Source organism: Podarcis vaucheri (genome assembly GCF_965113315.1).
Source record: "Podarcis vaucheri genome assembly, chromosome: 2".
NCBI lineage: Eukaryota > Metazoa > Chordata > Lepidosauria > Squamata > Lacertidae > Podarcis > Podarcis vaucheri.
Genome location: NC_138760.1, coordinates 78,483,849 through 78,499,392, shown reverse-complemented (window position 1 = coordinate 78,499,392; position 15,544 = coordinate 78,483,849). Strand labels below are relative to the sequence as shown.

The 15,544-nt window shown below is 41.7% G+C and overlaps 1 protein-coding gene across 3 annotated transcripts in view; it reads left to right on the top strand.

Moving 5' to 3' along the window:
• Positions 1–15,544, top strand: part of DCAF1 (DDB1 and CUL4 associated factor 1) — a 60,099-nt gene that overhangs the window by 37,609 nt on the left and 6,946 nt on the right. For all 3 annotated transcript variants that reach the window (XM_082214472.1, XM_082214471.1, XM_082214470.1), the window contains exons 18-23: positions 2,302–2,535; positions 3,185–3,278; positions 4,226–4,330; positions 5,205–5,278; positions 5,474–5,578; positions 15,050–15,302. In XM_082214472.1, the coding sequence (XP_082070598.1) occupies positions 2,302–2,535; positions 3,185–3,278; positions 4,226–4,330; positions 5,205–5,278; positions 5,474–5,578; positions 15,050–15,302 (865 nt within the window). The remainder of the gene's footprint in view (positions 1–2,301; positions 2,536–3,184; positions 3,279–4,225; positions 4,331–5,204; positions 5,279–5,473; positions 5,579–15,049; positions 15,303–15,544) is intronic.

Sequence of the window (15,544 nt, the reverse complement as noted above, 5' to 3'; positions counted from 1 at the left end):
TAGATGACGTTTGACCTCATTGGCTCATTAATGTCCAATGGTGAAACCTGGGCCCCTCCCAGCTGTTCTGCCTTCCCTTCCTTTGGGGATCTATAATGCCTAGCCTAGTTGATTCATCATAAAGGACATTTTCTGGATTGTTTCCTAGGACACATTCACCTGGAAATTATTCCCCCCCCCCCGATATATAATTTAATGTTTCCTCATTAGTTTAAAAATAAATTGTTAGAGATTTTAAAGAGAATCTGTACTTTATTTCAGGATGAATGAAAATGAACCAGTAATTTTACTTTTCTAGTATAACATATTCTTTGTTCTGAGGAGTTAGAAGCAATCTGAAGGTGGCAGTGTCAAGCAGAGATAATCTCGGGGACTGTCTTACTTTAGGAAGACAAATGTCATAAAGCATAAATCTATTCAAATTCTTCACAATTTTCCTTGCCCTTTTGTTGATTTCCCTATATATTTGCATTTAAACAAAGTATTATTTCTATGTTGCTCTGCTGTGTTATTTATCTTAGCTTTCAAAAGAAATCTGATCTTACCTCATGATCTGGTCATTTGGGAGGCAACAAGCTAAAAAAAATTATTCTTAGCTTTGGCAAAGGGAAATTAGTGTTTAAAGGATCCTGTACATAAAATGTATCTGAGAGAAGGGTAAAAGAAACAAATTCAAATGTTCAGAGTATGGTCTGATTTCCAGTTAAGCATCTATATGAAAATAATTTTAAAGAAAACAAGTCTGCAAAAATCTTTTTAGCATATATGTCAGAATGGTAACTTTTCATTTTGTGACGCTTTTTCCACCATGTGGTACATGGAATCCTTTATTTTAGTCTCTTTATTTCATTACCCACGACCCCTAATCTCAGTTAGGGATTTTTCCCCCTGTAATGGATTGAGACTTTGCACCACAGTTTTCTGAGCAGCAGCCTTTACTTCTTGGTCAGTTTGCACATTCTCTGGCAATTAAGAAAGAAATTTCCATCGTAAATGAGCAGTAGTAGATGTGCTCCTTAGGTTACACTGCTCTAGAAACATCATGCATTGCCAGTTTTGGATAGCTTACGCGACTTGTGAAAGGTTGTTCTTGGTTGACTCATTTAAAATTTGAAGAAATCACAGAAAACATTCCTGTACTGAAGCAGAATGTACAGATTGGCAATATTACTATTTAGTATGAGCTGTGCGCAAAGTGCTACACAGAGCGCAGAAGTAAAAAGCAGTGAATCTGCAGCAATTTATGAAAAGCAGCTGAAATAAAAATTAAATTGTTTTCTTAAATTTACAGCACACTGACCCTGTAGCATGTTAAAAGACTAGCATATTTTCATGGCATAGGCTTCTGTAGACTAGGATCCATCTTATAAAAGCTTATTCTGTAATCAGTAGTTTTTAAGGGTGCTACAAAATTCTTAACTGATTTTGCTGTGACATGCTAACATGGCTTTGTATCTTTAGTTATTAAAAAAAACAGTGTAGTGCCATTTTACAGTGTTTGTTTATTCTTTTGCTGCTTTTTAAAAAGAGGATTGTGTAAATTTAAGGGACACTTGGTTGTTGAGAGTATCAAGGTATGGTAAAAATGATTCAATTCAAGAGCTAGGAAATAAATGCACAAGACTCTTCAATACTTGTGAGGTTCCTGCTACTTGTTTTCCTTGATTGGTGACTGTGGGACTCTAGGAAGAGACAACCCTTCTTAGAATTCTTAAAATGTACTCCTAACATGGCAGTAGGTAGCAATGCAAATAATTCACCTACTGTTACATAAGCTAGCAAATGAAGCATACTATCTGCCTCTTAACCTTACTGTAGGTAGGCTTTATGCAGTACAGTGGTCCCTTGGGTTACGTTACCTTCGGGTAACGTAACTTTCGGGTTGTGAACGTGGCAAACCCGGAAGCGGGTTTGCCACCTGCACAGAAGCGCTCTATGGTGCTGTGCGCATGCGCAGAACAGGCGCTTCCAGTTACGAAGATTTCGGGATACGGCCAGGCCTCTGGAACAGATCCCATTCGTAACCAGAGGTACCACTGTAATGCCCTTTGATTTCTCTCCAACCCAGTAGTGTCTATAATGATTTCTGGGCATTGTCAGAATACAGAATGAATGCACTGAGCACTCCCACAGAGACTGATCATGAACTTGTAAACTCTTTTCAAGGTGAATGAGCAAACTCAAGGCAGGTGGTTGTCTGCAAAAAATGATTTTGACACTATTGCACATACTTTTGTTCTCTTTAGATGCAAATGAATTGCAGATCTTGACTATTTTCTTTTCTTCTTTTTAATCCAAAAGATCTATGATATTCAGACTGGCAACAAGCTGTTAACTCTGTTTAATCCAGATCTTGCAAACAACTACAAGAAGAATTGTGCCACTTTTAACCCCACAGACGACCTTGTCTTAAATGATGGCGTCCTTTGGGATGTCCGCTCTGCACAGGCTATTCACAAGTTTGATAAATTCAACATGACCATCAGTGGTGTTTTTCATCCAAATGGGCTGGAAGTCATAGTCAACACAGAAATTGTATCCTTTGTGCCTGAGCTGTGACTCACACAATGATCTTGAGGAGCTTGGCGTGCTGAACAAATGATTGCAGAATGTGGTGTAATGTTTCTTGTTTTATCAGATGAAATGCAGTAATAGGATTCTTCAAGATAGGGCAGTAGCTTGGATTAGTAAGCTTGTTGGCTGCGCATATTGCAATGCCAATTTGGGTCCTCCTGTTCAAAGTGGCTAGGACAAAGCGCTTTGCAAGGCAATATTGTAAAGTTGAATTCAGAGAGTCATTGTTGTCTGATTTTCAAATATTAATGAGGGTGGCAGTTCGGAATTGGACCAGGGAGGAAGATGGGACAATCAGACCTAAGTGTAGGAGTAGACCAGCCTTCTGTAACCTAGTGCCATCATCCCTGATCTCATAATGCAGACCATTGGCCATGCAAGTTGGCGCTGATGGGAGTTCTAATCCAAAACAACGACACTTGCTTGGAGAAGGCTGGGCTAAAGGAAGTCCTAGATATTGGGAAGTCCTGCTTGATCTTGGTGGCAGCTTTGCCACTGGCGTTTTCTGTAACATCTACCAACAATATATTTGGCATTATTTATATGCTAATTGCTGCTGCAGGTATTGCATTAGATGATTGCGTGGATTCTTCCCTAACACGTTCCCCAGTGGGACCTGCGAACTTTCCACTTGCTACACACAGTGCCAGCCTTGGATCAGTGCCGTGTAGTCTTCAACCATACTGGAACAGTCATGTATGGAGGTAAGATGCCCATTAGTAAGATGCCTGTTCCTATGTTACTTTGTGGTAGTTAACAAAAACATACATAGCCAAGGCATGCAGAATTGCATGTTTTGTCACTTTAAAAAAAGGCTCCTGGCTCAGCTGTGTGCTGGGTCTCAACAGGAGTACAAAGTCTTTCTGCAGAGTTCCAAAGGTGGGCTGGAACTTTGCAGTGGTTTGACTGACTGGTTAGTTTCTGCTACTGTAGAAATACAGAAAGGATGCTTGCTGGTTCCCAGGGGCCTTGCATAGATGCTCTGTTTGGTTCCTCCTTCTCCTCATTCTCTAGCACTTCTTGCTGTTATCCTGATACCTTGTTCCCTCTTCCAGATTATCCGTTTCCCCACTTGTTCCTTCCTCTTCCTGCCAAAGCAGCCTTACTCACCTAGTCAGTTTTCTTTGCTCTCAAGCCCATCCTCCCCAACTCAAAGCCTGTTCATATTTATTCAATAGGCAGCTCAAATTCTTCAGAGAAAAACGCTACAATTTCTCTATCCTTTTTCTGAATATGCCAGTCCAATGGTCTATGGTAGCCTTCTTCAACTTTTTGCTCTCGAAATGTTTTGGATTACTTTTCTTCAGCCCTAGCCACCATAGCCCAAGGGTCAGGGGCTATGGGATTCATAATCCCAAACATCTGGAGGGCACCGGGTTGGGGAAGGCTGCTCTAGTTGGTTCCATTCTCCATGTTTCAGTGTCACATGTGCTTTGCATGCAGAAGGCACCAGCTTCAGTCTCCCGCATTTCCAGGTTGGGCTGACAATGCCATCTGCCTGTAACCATGGTGTGCTACTGCCAATCAGTATGTACAGTACTGAGCTAGATGGACTATTGGCCTGGCTCAGTAAAAGGCAGTTTCCTATGCTCCTAAAACAATTTTAGACCATCAGAAACTGCTTACTTAAACACCTTTTCCCCTTGATCAGCAATGTTGCAGGCCGACGATGAAGATGATCTTCTGGAAGAGAGGATGCGGAGTCCCTTTGGATCATCTTTCAGGACTTTCAATGCAACAGACTACAAACCAATTGGTAAAGATCGTGCTTGCGCTTACCTGAATTTATATTGAGCAAAACTACGTACAGTGGTACCTCGGGTTACATATGCTTTAGATTACAGACTCTGCTAACCCAGAAATAGTACCTCGGGTTAAGAACTTTGCTTCAGGATGAGAACAGAAATCGTGCTCTGGCGGCACAGCAGCAGCAGCAGGAGGCCTCATTAGCTAAAGTGGTGCTTCCGGTTAAGAACAGTTTCAGGTTAAGAACGGACCTCCGGAACGAATTAAGTACTTAACCTGAGCTACCACTGTATATTACTTTCACTTTCTTTGCAGAAAGCTTCTAGCTTGCTTCCTGGAGAAACGGCCATAGATATCATTACACCTCCTTTTCAGAATGCAGTTGTGGTTCAGCTTCACCAAGAAGGATTTCCTTGTGAACAGCTAGGGAAAGAAGGGGGTTCACCAAGAGGACCAGAACCCTCCTCCCCTGTCTATATATGTAAAACAAGGCAATGCTTTGAAATGATGCTCATCGTGGAGAGATTTATTAAAAGGTTACACTATGCCTGATATGTTTTTGACTGTAGCTTTGAATGAATCACCCTGTTAGTGCAAGAAAAATGTTTTTGCTCTGAAGAAGGTGATAGACTGTTAGGCACATGGTTATCTTAGTCAGAGCATAAGATTATTAATCTTAGAGTCGTGGATTTGAGCCCCATGTTGGGCAAAAGATTCCTGCATTACAGAGGGTTGGACTAGATGACTCTTGTGGTCCCTTCCAACTTTACAATTTGATGATTTAATACATTTCTAATTTTTTTGAGGTTTTCTTTGTATCTTTTTTGGCTTTCAGCATCTTTTGTCTTGGCTAAATGTGGATTAAAACATGTGTTCTTTTCCAGCCACCATTGATGTGAAAAGGAACATATTTGACCTGTGTACAGACACAAAGGACTGTTACTTGGCGGTGATTGAGGTAAATGTCTTTTTCTTGCATTACAAGAACCAAACAAGGTAATCAAACAGCTGTTCAATTGTAAGTGTAGGTGTGTAACTGGGATGGAGAGATGATGATGATGATGATGATGCAGGTGGTGTTGCTGAATTTGTCAGTCCAGCATGTTGGATGGAAGCTAACCTACCATACTTGGTATCTTGGTTCCTGTTTCAGAACCAAGGAAGCATGGATGCCATGAACATGGATACTGTCTGCAGGCTCTACGAGGTGGGCAGGCAGCGTTTGGCAGAAGATGAGGAGGATGAGGAGGAAGACCAGGTAGCATATACAAAATGTCTCCTTTGTTGAACTTTTTAGAAAAGCTTTGAAAATAGCTTTTAAGGGTGGTATCCAACTAACATCTTGGGAAGGAAACCCAGAACAGATTTGTAGGGTGGGGTGCAAGGAGTTGTACAAGTGGGGATCCCTGGGCTGATGAAACACACTGCGTAGCACTACACTGGGTGCAACCCTAAATCTTTATTGTATGTTATTTATCTTACATGGTTTTGGTTTGTTATAACAGACAGCACACTAAAGCAATTTTAAGTTGAGTTCTGATGAGTAAAGTAGCTTGTATTTGTTGAGCTGCAAGCAGGAACAGATTTTTGGTGTCCCTTTTTTGCAGTAGTGATATTAGTTGTTTGTCTTCACTTTTTTTTGTTAATTGCTTTTACTATGTTAATAAGTGATTGAATGAATCAGTCGCAGCATGCCTAAACTAAGCAACCAAATGGATAGCTCTGTTCAGGAGGTGAATGAGAAAAGAGACAGTTGTTAATATGTCTTCTTGTGGTGATTTATGGATTTTCCTGGCATTCAGGCAGCAGCTACATTTCCAACAATCAAATAGGTAGACTTCCCTTGAAGTGGGCCAATGCATACTGTGGAAATGAATCCAGAGCTGCTTAAGAGATTCTGCTTTTTCCTTGTGTATTAGGACCATTGTTTCACAGATATAGAGTATATTGTAGTTAACTCTTAAAATGGCTAAAATACTGTTGCTGCTTAGGGTTGCAGAAAGTAATGTGACTTCCTAAGTTTGGTACATTTCTTTGTGCCAAACCGTCTGCCAAATGATCAATAAAAATGATTCTGTATGGTTCTTGGTTGGATTGTTTTTGCTTGTTTTTTCCAGGGTAGAAATGCCATCAGTATTTACAATAGAAACAAAGTCAAAGCTGCAGTCATGGCAGAGGAAAGTTGAAACCTTTTTCTTTTTGCTTAACTCAGAATAAAATTACTTTGCTTGGCTTCAAAGTATGTCATTTAGATTAGGATGCTCGGGAACTTTCCCATTGGGCAGTTATTTGCTCTTTTATTGTAAGGAGGGGTGGAATTAAATATTTTGTCTGTTCTTGACCTCATACAATCCATTTAAGTGAATGCTTATTGTTACACCCACCCATCAGAAACTCCTACGTCCCCAGTCCTGATTTGAAAGGTGAACGTTTTCCTCAGGCAGCAGATATCTTTACATTATAAGTTCAAATGTTGGTGTTCCAATTTGTTTTGAGTCTTGGGGAAATCGGCTCTGCGTCTCTCTTAATTAATTTTTCCAAGTACTAAGTTGTTGCTTTAAACCATGGTTGTTCAAGCAATGGAGCTATGAGATCAGAGCCAATGCTGGCTCCCCAGAGGTGCCTAGACCTGGTGGCACTTCTTTGCTTTACCGCAGTGATCTTTGCGCCCTCGCCTGTTTATGCTTGCTTGCTTCCTGCAGAATAAATGGACAAAATGAGGTGTCAGATGCAATGAGTTGTCAAGCCTGGAAGAAAGTCTGTCCAGCTGTATAGAAGCCCCTCTCATTTGCTAGGGGCATGCTGGAGGGTAAGCCGAATAATAAAAATAAAGAATGATTTGAGCAAAATGGTGTTGTATGCAGGGAGTTGGAAGAGATGACCCTTAGGGTCCCTTCCAACTCTATAATTCTATAAGTCTATGATTATTTATAGGAAATTGGCAGGTTTGTGTGTAAGCCCCCCCCCCCCCCAGGCTTTAGTAAACCCTGTTCTTACAAGTTGTAGTTACAATTTCAGCCCCACATGTTTTCGGTACTTCCCCACTGCTGCTCTCCAAGGTATTCAGAGTTATTTTTAATTTTAAGAGAGATGTTGTCTTTTGGAGCCAAAATGCTAAGAGTTGTATCAGAGCTTAGTAGTTTCTGTTCCTGCTATTTTGCTAGCTGTTTTGCTGTCTCCCACTGCCAATGTAGAAAGCTTAGCTACTGCATTGCCTAGAGGTGATTACATAGTGTAGAGCTAAACTGGAAAGGAAGAAGAGATAAGACATCACAAAATAGAGGAGCTGTGTGTTGTGAGGTGTGTTCCCTGCCGCTTCCTGTACAACTCTTTGGAGCTGTGCCAATTTTTCTAGCTCTTCATTTGCCATTTGGACTGCCAGGGATGAGAAATGGGGACTACCAGTGTTTCTGAAAGTGTTCTGTCTGGAATCATCTTGGTCTTCTTCCATCAAGTAGGCCTTGGGTGGATGAATCGTTCCTAGTACTGTATGGCTCCATTAGTTGAAGCCCCCCCCCCCCCCGCTAACCTCTGTCTAGCTTTTAGGTACAGGATTTCCCCATCTTGCTTTGTTCACTATCTACAGTTGGAGGTATTGGGGGTCAGGGGAGTAGGTCAGGAAAATTGCCAGCTTCAAGAGAGAGGCAAGTGCTGATGCTTCTTCCACCTTAGTTCTTTCATATCCCTTGGAGACATATGCCTTTAAGAGCATCATGTCAGTGGCCAAGATCAACCTTTTCCATAGTTCAGCTATTGACACGCAACCCGGAAACTGGATAATGTTCAGTCTGTGGAGGGAGGTATGAGTCTTGGCCATGACCACTCTTCTGTTTAAATGGTTGCATCAAGTATCCAATGCCAATTGGAAGCAAGTTCTTTGCCTTAGAAGACCGCCCTGTTCTCAAGAGTGTGGGATAGCTGGTTACTAAGTAATACTGGAAAGGTACTCTCCACATGTTCAGGGCATTCTCAGCAGAGCCGAGTTTTAGCATCCAACTTGTTCTGTAGTGCAGCCCAGTTTCTGTGGTGCTCCCATAGTGGCAATAGTTGGTGTGGCCACTTTACCACAATGGTACATAGATCCAGCCACTCTTGCCCGTCAGTCTTGCTCAACGTGCATAATACAGTACAGTTAAGTGGCTCAGGCAGAGTGGGGGCTTGTTGGCAAAAAGGAATGGGCCTAGGCATGTGGCTTACCTGACTTCTGCCAATAAATCCTTCCTTTGAAGCACGACATGGTGACGTCTTAGGGCCTCACAGGGCTTTGATGAAAGTGATCAAGAAAAACCCAGGTCCTACCACCTTTCCTAGAATAGCATGCTATGGGTTAAATGATTCTGAATGGCCCCATCCTTTTTATCATCTGCTAGAATGGAAAGGTAGCTAACGTAGGTAGCCTTGCAGAGATCCAAATTATTTATAAATGCAACTGTTTGAGGAACTTGATATGGATAACTGCAGGTGAGTCTAAAATCCCTCTTATTGCAGAGACCAGGTGGTCATCTTAAGCAAGAGATGCACTCACTTGTGACAAGCTGTTCCAGCCCATAATCCTTTTCAGTGCACCGTAATTCAAGGCTTCTTTTCCTTTCACCCATGTCGTTCTCATTGGGAGAATTGAGGCATTGTGCTTGGTGTAGCACAGTAGACTTTTGTGAGGGGTATTGTCATCTGAACTGTTAGATTATGGACCTTAATTGCTTGTTACTTGTAGGTGGATGTTTTCTTCTCTAGAATGGTGACTTTGAATGCTTAAGACTTTGCCTTTCCGAAAGGAAAACAGTATAGCACCTCTAAAGGGTAGGCCTGAATATCCACAGCAGCGTGGTCTGCTGTGTGGCCTGAGGGCCATGTGCAGCTCTTGAGGCCTTTTTGGGCAGCCTCTGGCAATATTTGACGCCCCTTCCCACAGCTCTCAATCTGCCTTCCCAAAGCTGGATAAACACCCAATAATAAATAATAAACACATACCAAATAAACTGTCCCCACAGGTACATAAACTAGCAGTTGATCAGCAATCACTTAACAGTGTAGTAAGCTGACACTGTTGGCAGAACTCTAATGGCTACCCACAGGTGTACTTAATCACATACAATTCCAGGAAATTTAAAGATACAGTATCCCAAATTGAGCACAGTATCCAAGCAATGCACAACTGACCATTTAATGCCCAAATATTAGTTTTTCAACGACTAGCTCACTGTGGATCACTTTTTACACACAGTTAACTATTACTTTTAAAAACTGAACAGATTTATCCCGTAGCAGAGTTTCAGTATAAAGGCATGCCTGACACATTTAACAGAAGTGAAGCTAGTAGTGTAGGACTTTTGAAAAATGTAATTGGTTTAGTATTAATTTATGAATTATGAGTGTGTGGGGTTTTTTTGGGGGGGGGGGATAAAAGGTTGGCCTTAGGTTTGCCTTGTCTGGGAGCATCAGATGCTGTCCTATATCAGATGAAGCTATTTGTCTGTATAGCTCAGTGCTGTCTGCACAGGTTGGTAGTCACTCTCCAGGGTATCAGGATATTACCTTGCCTGCTGCTACCTGGTCCTTCTAACTGGAGAGGCTGCCTGGGACTGAACCTTCTCCAGGCACAACAGACACACTCTGCCTTTGGGCTAAGGGTCACTCCCTGAATTTGCTGCCTAAAATAAAGGCAAAACGTGTGTTACATATCGAAACAACTTTTGCAACTTACGGTAGATAAGTAGTTACTGTTTTAACTGGCTAAAGCTGTAGAATGGGAATAACTGTGTTTTATCTCTTCACCCCAATTTGGTACCTATGACAAATTGTTTGCTGTGTTGCGTGTGTCCCATCTATCCATGTCTTCTGGGTCTGCATAGAAGCCTATGGTAAGAATCTTGCTTAACGTGTACTAATATGCCTAGTCAGTTCTGCGTCTTGCTTTCAATGACCCATGAGGAATTTGCATGTATACAGTGGTCCCTCTGGTTGCAAATGGGATCCGTTCCAGAGGCCCGTTCGCAACATGAGAAGAGCGCAACCCTCAGTGGCGCGTCTGCGCATGTGCGGGTTGCGATTCGCCACTTCTGTGCATGTGCGTGACGTCATTTTGCGCTTCTGCGCATGCGCAAGCGGCGAAAACCGGAAGTAACCCTTTCCAGAACTTCTGGGTCGCTGCGGGATGTAACCTGAAAGAACGTAACATGAAGCAAACATAACATGAGGTATGACTTTACTTGGATTTTGAAAGCTAAAGGTAAAAAAAAAAAAAGCCACTAAAATATTTTTGTCTGGAGGACATTCTATAATGATCAAAGAAGCAAATGAACTCAAACTTGGTGTGGGGTGAGGAAAGGATTAGGGATAAGGTAGAGTTGTGAAGGCTTGGGGGGAGGGGAACTGTTTCTCTCCCCCACCCATTCCCATTTTTTTCCTGGGTATTCATGCCTCCACAGTAAGGTTTGGGAAAGACACAGGAAGGAAAGTAACAATAACGTTTATTCTTTAGTACTGGAAAAGCAATAAGACTATTCAGAGAGGGCAGAGTTTTATTTAATACATTTCCACCTCACCTTTTAGGGCAGCCATTAAGTTGAACATACATTGTGATTAAATGAAGGATAACAAACTTCATATGAAATTGAATTCATTTATTGCAGATTGGAACGTATGACATAATAGTAAAAACACATTCTCTGAAGGAACTCCATTTGTATTTTATGTATAGATATATACAGGCTGGTACACACAGATGTGTATGTGTAGTTGTGTATGTCTGTAAAAGCAGAATAATTGGTTTTACTGGCTGCAGATGGTTTGGATGTAGCAATAACCCATGGTTTACAGTTACATTCATGAACTTTGGGCTTACGTGCTCCCTCTCTCACCTCTCTTCCTCCAGCATGGTTGCAAGGCGATTGGAAGCTTTTAGTTCTGTTTTCAGTTAACCACAGTATTCCCCAACTTTGGGTTCCCTGATGTTAGACTGCAGCTTCCATCATTCCGGACTGTTGACCATACTGGCTGAGGAGATAGTGGTTGTACTCCAACAACAAATGGGAACTGATGGTTGAGGAACGATGGTTTACTGTTATGTTTGAATCCTAGCCTGTAGTTGATCTTAACTATGGTTTATTGAAACACAAGGTTTGGATTCGATTTGTTTCAGGAGACTCTAGTTAAGACTAATCACAATTTGTTGAGGTTTGGACATAACATTTAATGGCCGTTTACTGAAAGTAGAAGCAAAATCTTTTGTCTCTTCTGAACCTGAGGCCAAATGTTAAGTGGGGGAGGATGGGGAGATAACATGCATAAGCCTGTGTCTCACCTAGGCTTCTTCGTGTGAGAGGCACCCGTACTTGATCATGCACTGGCCAGCATATGTTATCTCTTCTCCCCCAATATATGATACCTATTGAAAGGGGGGGGTCTTATTGCATCCCTTAATTAAAGAACTTAAATTCGGAAGTGACAAAATTTATCCTAAATGGGTAGGAATAAAATTAAATATAAGCCCTATACCATATTTTATTCAGGCTACTGTATCCATAATAATGCACAATATATCCTTTGTCAAATAGGAACCAAAGTATTCTTATCTCAGGGCTTTTGTGCTTTGGTGAACATTGTGTTGGCTCCAGGGCTCCAGAAATGTTGGGCATGGAATTATTTGTTAGAAGCACCAGCAGCTGAAAATGCAATTCCAGAAGAGTAGCTGTATTAGTCTCTTACAGCAAAAGAAGTCAGAAGAAGTGCCATATTTTTTGCTCTATAAGACTCACTTTTTCCCTCCTAAAAAGTAAGGGGAAATGTGTGTGCGTCTTATGGAGCGAATGAAGGCTGCGCAGCTATCCCAGAAGCCAGAACAGCAAGAGGGATTGCTGCTTTCACTGCGCAGCCATCCCTCTTGCTGTTCTGGCTTCTGAGATTCAGAATAATTTTTTTTCTTGTTTTCTTCCTCCAAAAACTAGGTGCGTCTTGTGGTCTGGTGCGTCTTATAGAGCGAAAAATACTGTAATTTCATTATCGATGGGCCCAGGCACGCTTGGCACTAACAGGCTAGGTCTCCGTTTGCACAACACTGCATGTGAGAGAATTGTTGTTTGTGTGGACTTACCTAATGTAGACCACAAATGAAGCCAGGTGAAATTGTGGTCAAATGTGTTGAGGAACCTCTGTTCCGTTGTTGTATGTTCCATCTGCTGTTAAGAATTTTATGTCTTCCCTAGAGTTCTCAAGAGACCAAAAGGGTGGAAAATGATGCTTTATAAAATAAGAGTCACATTCTCATAAAAATAGTTTAGCAGAGAACAGTTAAGCTATAGAAGGAATATAGACTCAGTATTACAGAATAATTTTAAGCCCCAGTTAATGGAGGGAAACATAAATTAGGATAAAAGAAGAGGTCATGGTAGAAAGGGAATTGATTTTCCTGAAACTTGGTATTTTTCAGGAGCTGTTTGACTAGAGAAACTCTCGCAAGGTGACTTTATGTACATACTATGGGTTGAATGCAGAGTTAGTCATACATAGTAGACTTGTTAAAACCAGTGAGACTTAAAAAGCTATCCTTTACAAACAAGTTTCATTGATTTCAGTGGGTTTTCACTATGTCTGGATCCAACTCTATGTTGCTATAGGGTCTAGAAGAAACATAAAGGAACTATGAAGACTTCTTATTCAGATGTATTGTGCAGGAAGTGTTTGGGAGTGCTTGGGAGATGTAGTACTATACAACTACTAAGTGTTATTTTTCGCCTATGGTTCAAAAGCCAGATTTTTATTTGTACGGTACAACTTGTGGTTTACCAGTAGGCCTAGGAAGATAAGTTTCTCTCCAAAGAGGCATCCGTCTCCTCTTCCAAGACATGGATTCTAAAACCTTTTCTTCTACCAACCAGTATTGTTGGGAGGCATTTCTAGTCTGAGGTGTTCCCTTTGGTTAATAATTTTGTGATTAGGACATGCTGTTTTTTGCCTTGTGAGATGGTCAGTTGTATGGAAACAAAGTATATAGGAATACCATAGTATGGGGAGATCTGCTTTCTTCTCATCACCTGAGGTATGCTTTTCTTTACATATATATATCTGATTCTTGTGCAATTCAGGATTCAGGATGCAGTATTACTAAATGGGATGTCCTTGACTCAATCCTGTTTCTCTGCAAGCTGAAAAAGACTTGGCCAGACGTTTTTCCACAGAGGGTGCTTGGTATATTCTTGACCAAACAAGGGTGTGTTTCACTGAGAAACTTGTAAGCTTGTTTAATCGGAATCTCCTTTCTTGTAACATCAGGAAGAACTTTCTGATTGTCAGAGTTGTTCAGCATTGGAACTGTCTCCCTCAGGAGTTTGTGGACCCTCCTTCCTTGGAGGTTTCGAAGTAGAGGCTGGATGGCCATGTGTCATGGAAGCTTTAGCGGAGATTTCTGCATTGCAGGGGGTTGGACTAGATGACCCCTGGGGTCCCTTCCAGCTCTACAGTTCTATGATTCTAGTGTGCATTTGTTGAAGGCTTGTGAGATTTGAATATATGCCATAAATAAAACTTAAATCACTATTTGCTGTCATTGATTGTACGTTACCGGATTGTGCTTAGAGTATGAGTTTTGGAGTGCATAATGCCTGTCACTTCAGCTTTGTCCGTGTGTCTGTATGCAGTCTTGAAGAAGGTGCGTGCTGAACAGGGTGACATAAAACTTCAGGTGTGAATCTTTTAATTACAATAGCCAGCAACTAACGCTTATTTTTCTTAGGTGATTGCAGGTTCAGGTGGATTGCAAACAAAGCAAGCAAGCAGGAGACCCTTGCTTCCTGGGCTCTGGAGCCTCTTGTTAGATCTCACAAGGCCATCTGAAACAACCTTTTTAAAATGATATATGAATAACATGCAACGGCAGAAACAGTTTTTCAAGCTTTGCTTCCAGGGCTGTGGGATGGTCACACAAGGCCTCTGGGATGCTCCAGTGAAATTTTGTGGGGCCGTCTCATGAGATCTTGGATGGCCCTGATCTTGAGAGATTTCAAATGGCAGGGGTGGCTCTGGGTGTCATTCTGACTTTGCACAATGTTGCCTTTGCACGTGGACCACCCAGAATGTATGTTACGAGCCTACTATATTCTAACAAGTCCTGATGACCTTGTTGAGAAGAAGGGCCATTGGAAACCTAGTTCTAGGAACCCTTATCTCTGTTAGCAATTAATCTTAGCAAATGGGTGGCATTCAGTTTGTGTGTATGCAGATTGCCTTTTCTTCTCATCAGTGGGAAGTAGCCATGTGTGGAAAGCAGAAGAAATTTGTCAGTGCCTGTCTCTAGTACGGTTATTTTCCTCATTAGGACATAACGGAGATCAATGACGACAAAACCCACACTCAGGATCACCCTCTCATTCACAAAACCTCTCTCTCCTTATTATTTCACCTTGAATGGGATTGATGTTATATAGGGCAAAACCAGATTAAGCTCCTTAGGTTCTTTGCCAAATATCCTGTTCTGTGTTGTCTTTTGCTGTGTTGCAAATAACAGCTTTTAAAATATTGTACTGACTAGTTCAAGGTAGTCAGGCTTCTGTTGAATTGAGAAGCACATACAAAGGCCATGTGGTGCTAGCTAATATAACCTTTTGCTCGCGTAACAACTGTAGAGGGCTGTTGTTCAGGAGGAGCCAATGGCAGCACATGTATCTCTGTCAACGTTGCTTTCAGCCCTTTCAGTTTTTGTTTATTCTAATGGTTTTTCTTGATATCTCTTCAGGAGGAGGAGGAACAGGAAGAAGATGACGACGAGGATGAGGATGACACAGATGACCTTGACGAGCTGGACACTGACCAGCTTCTAGAGGCTGATCTGGAGGAAGAGGAAAACAACGAGAATGCGGGAGAGGATGGAGAAAACGACTTCTCGCCTTCTGACGATGAGGAGCTGGCCAACCTGCTTGAAGAGGGAGATGAAGGAGAGGATGAAGACTCTGACGCTGATGAGGAAGTTGAGCTGATCCTCGGGGATAGTAAGTATACATAGGGAGAAATTAACTCTTTGGGGGATTCCAAAGGGTTAAAAGATCCAGGGCAGACCAAAGATACCAATCCAGAACAAACTTAGTTGGTCTCTAAGGTGCTACAGCTTAAAGGTAGTGTAAGCACTGCACTGCCTAGTGTGCAGGTCAGATTCTTTGGTCCTAGATTCCTGAATTAATTTTAGCTAACTTTTGTAGGACAACAACTCCGCTCATGTGACAAGCCTGATAGC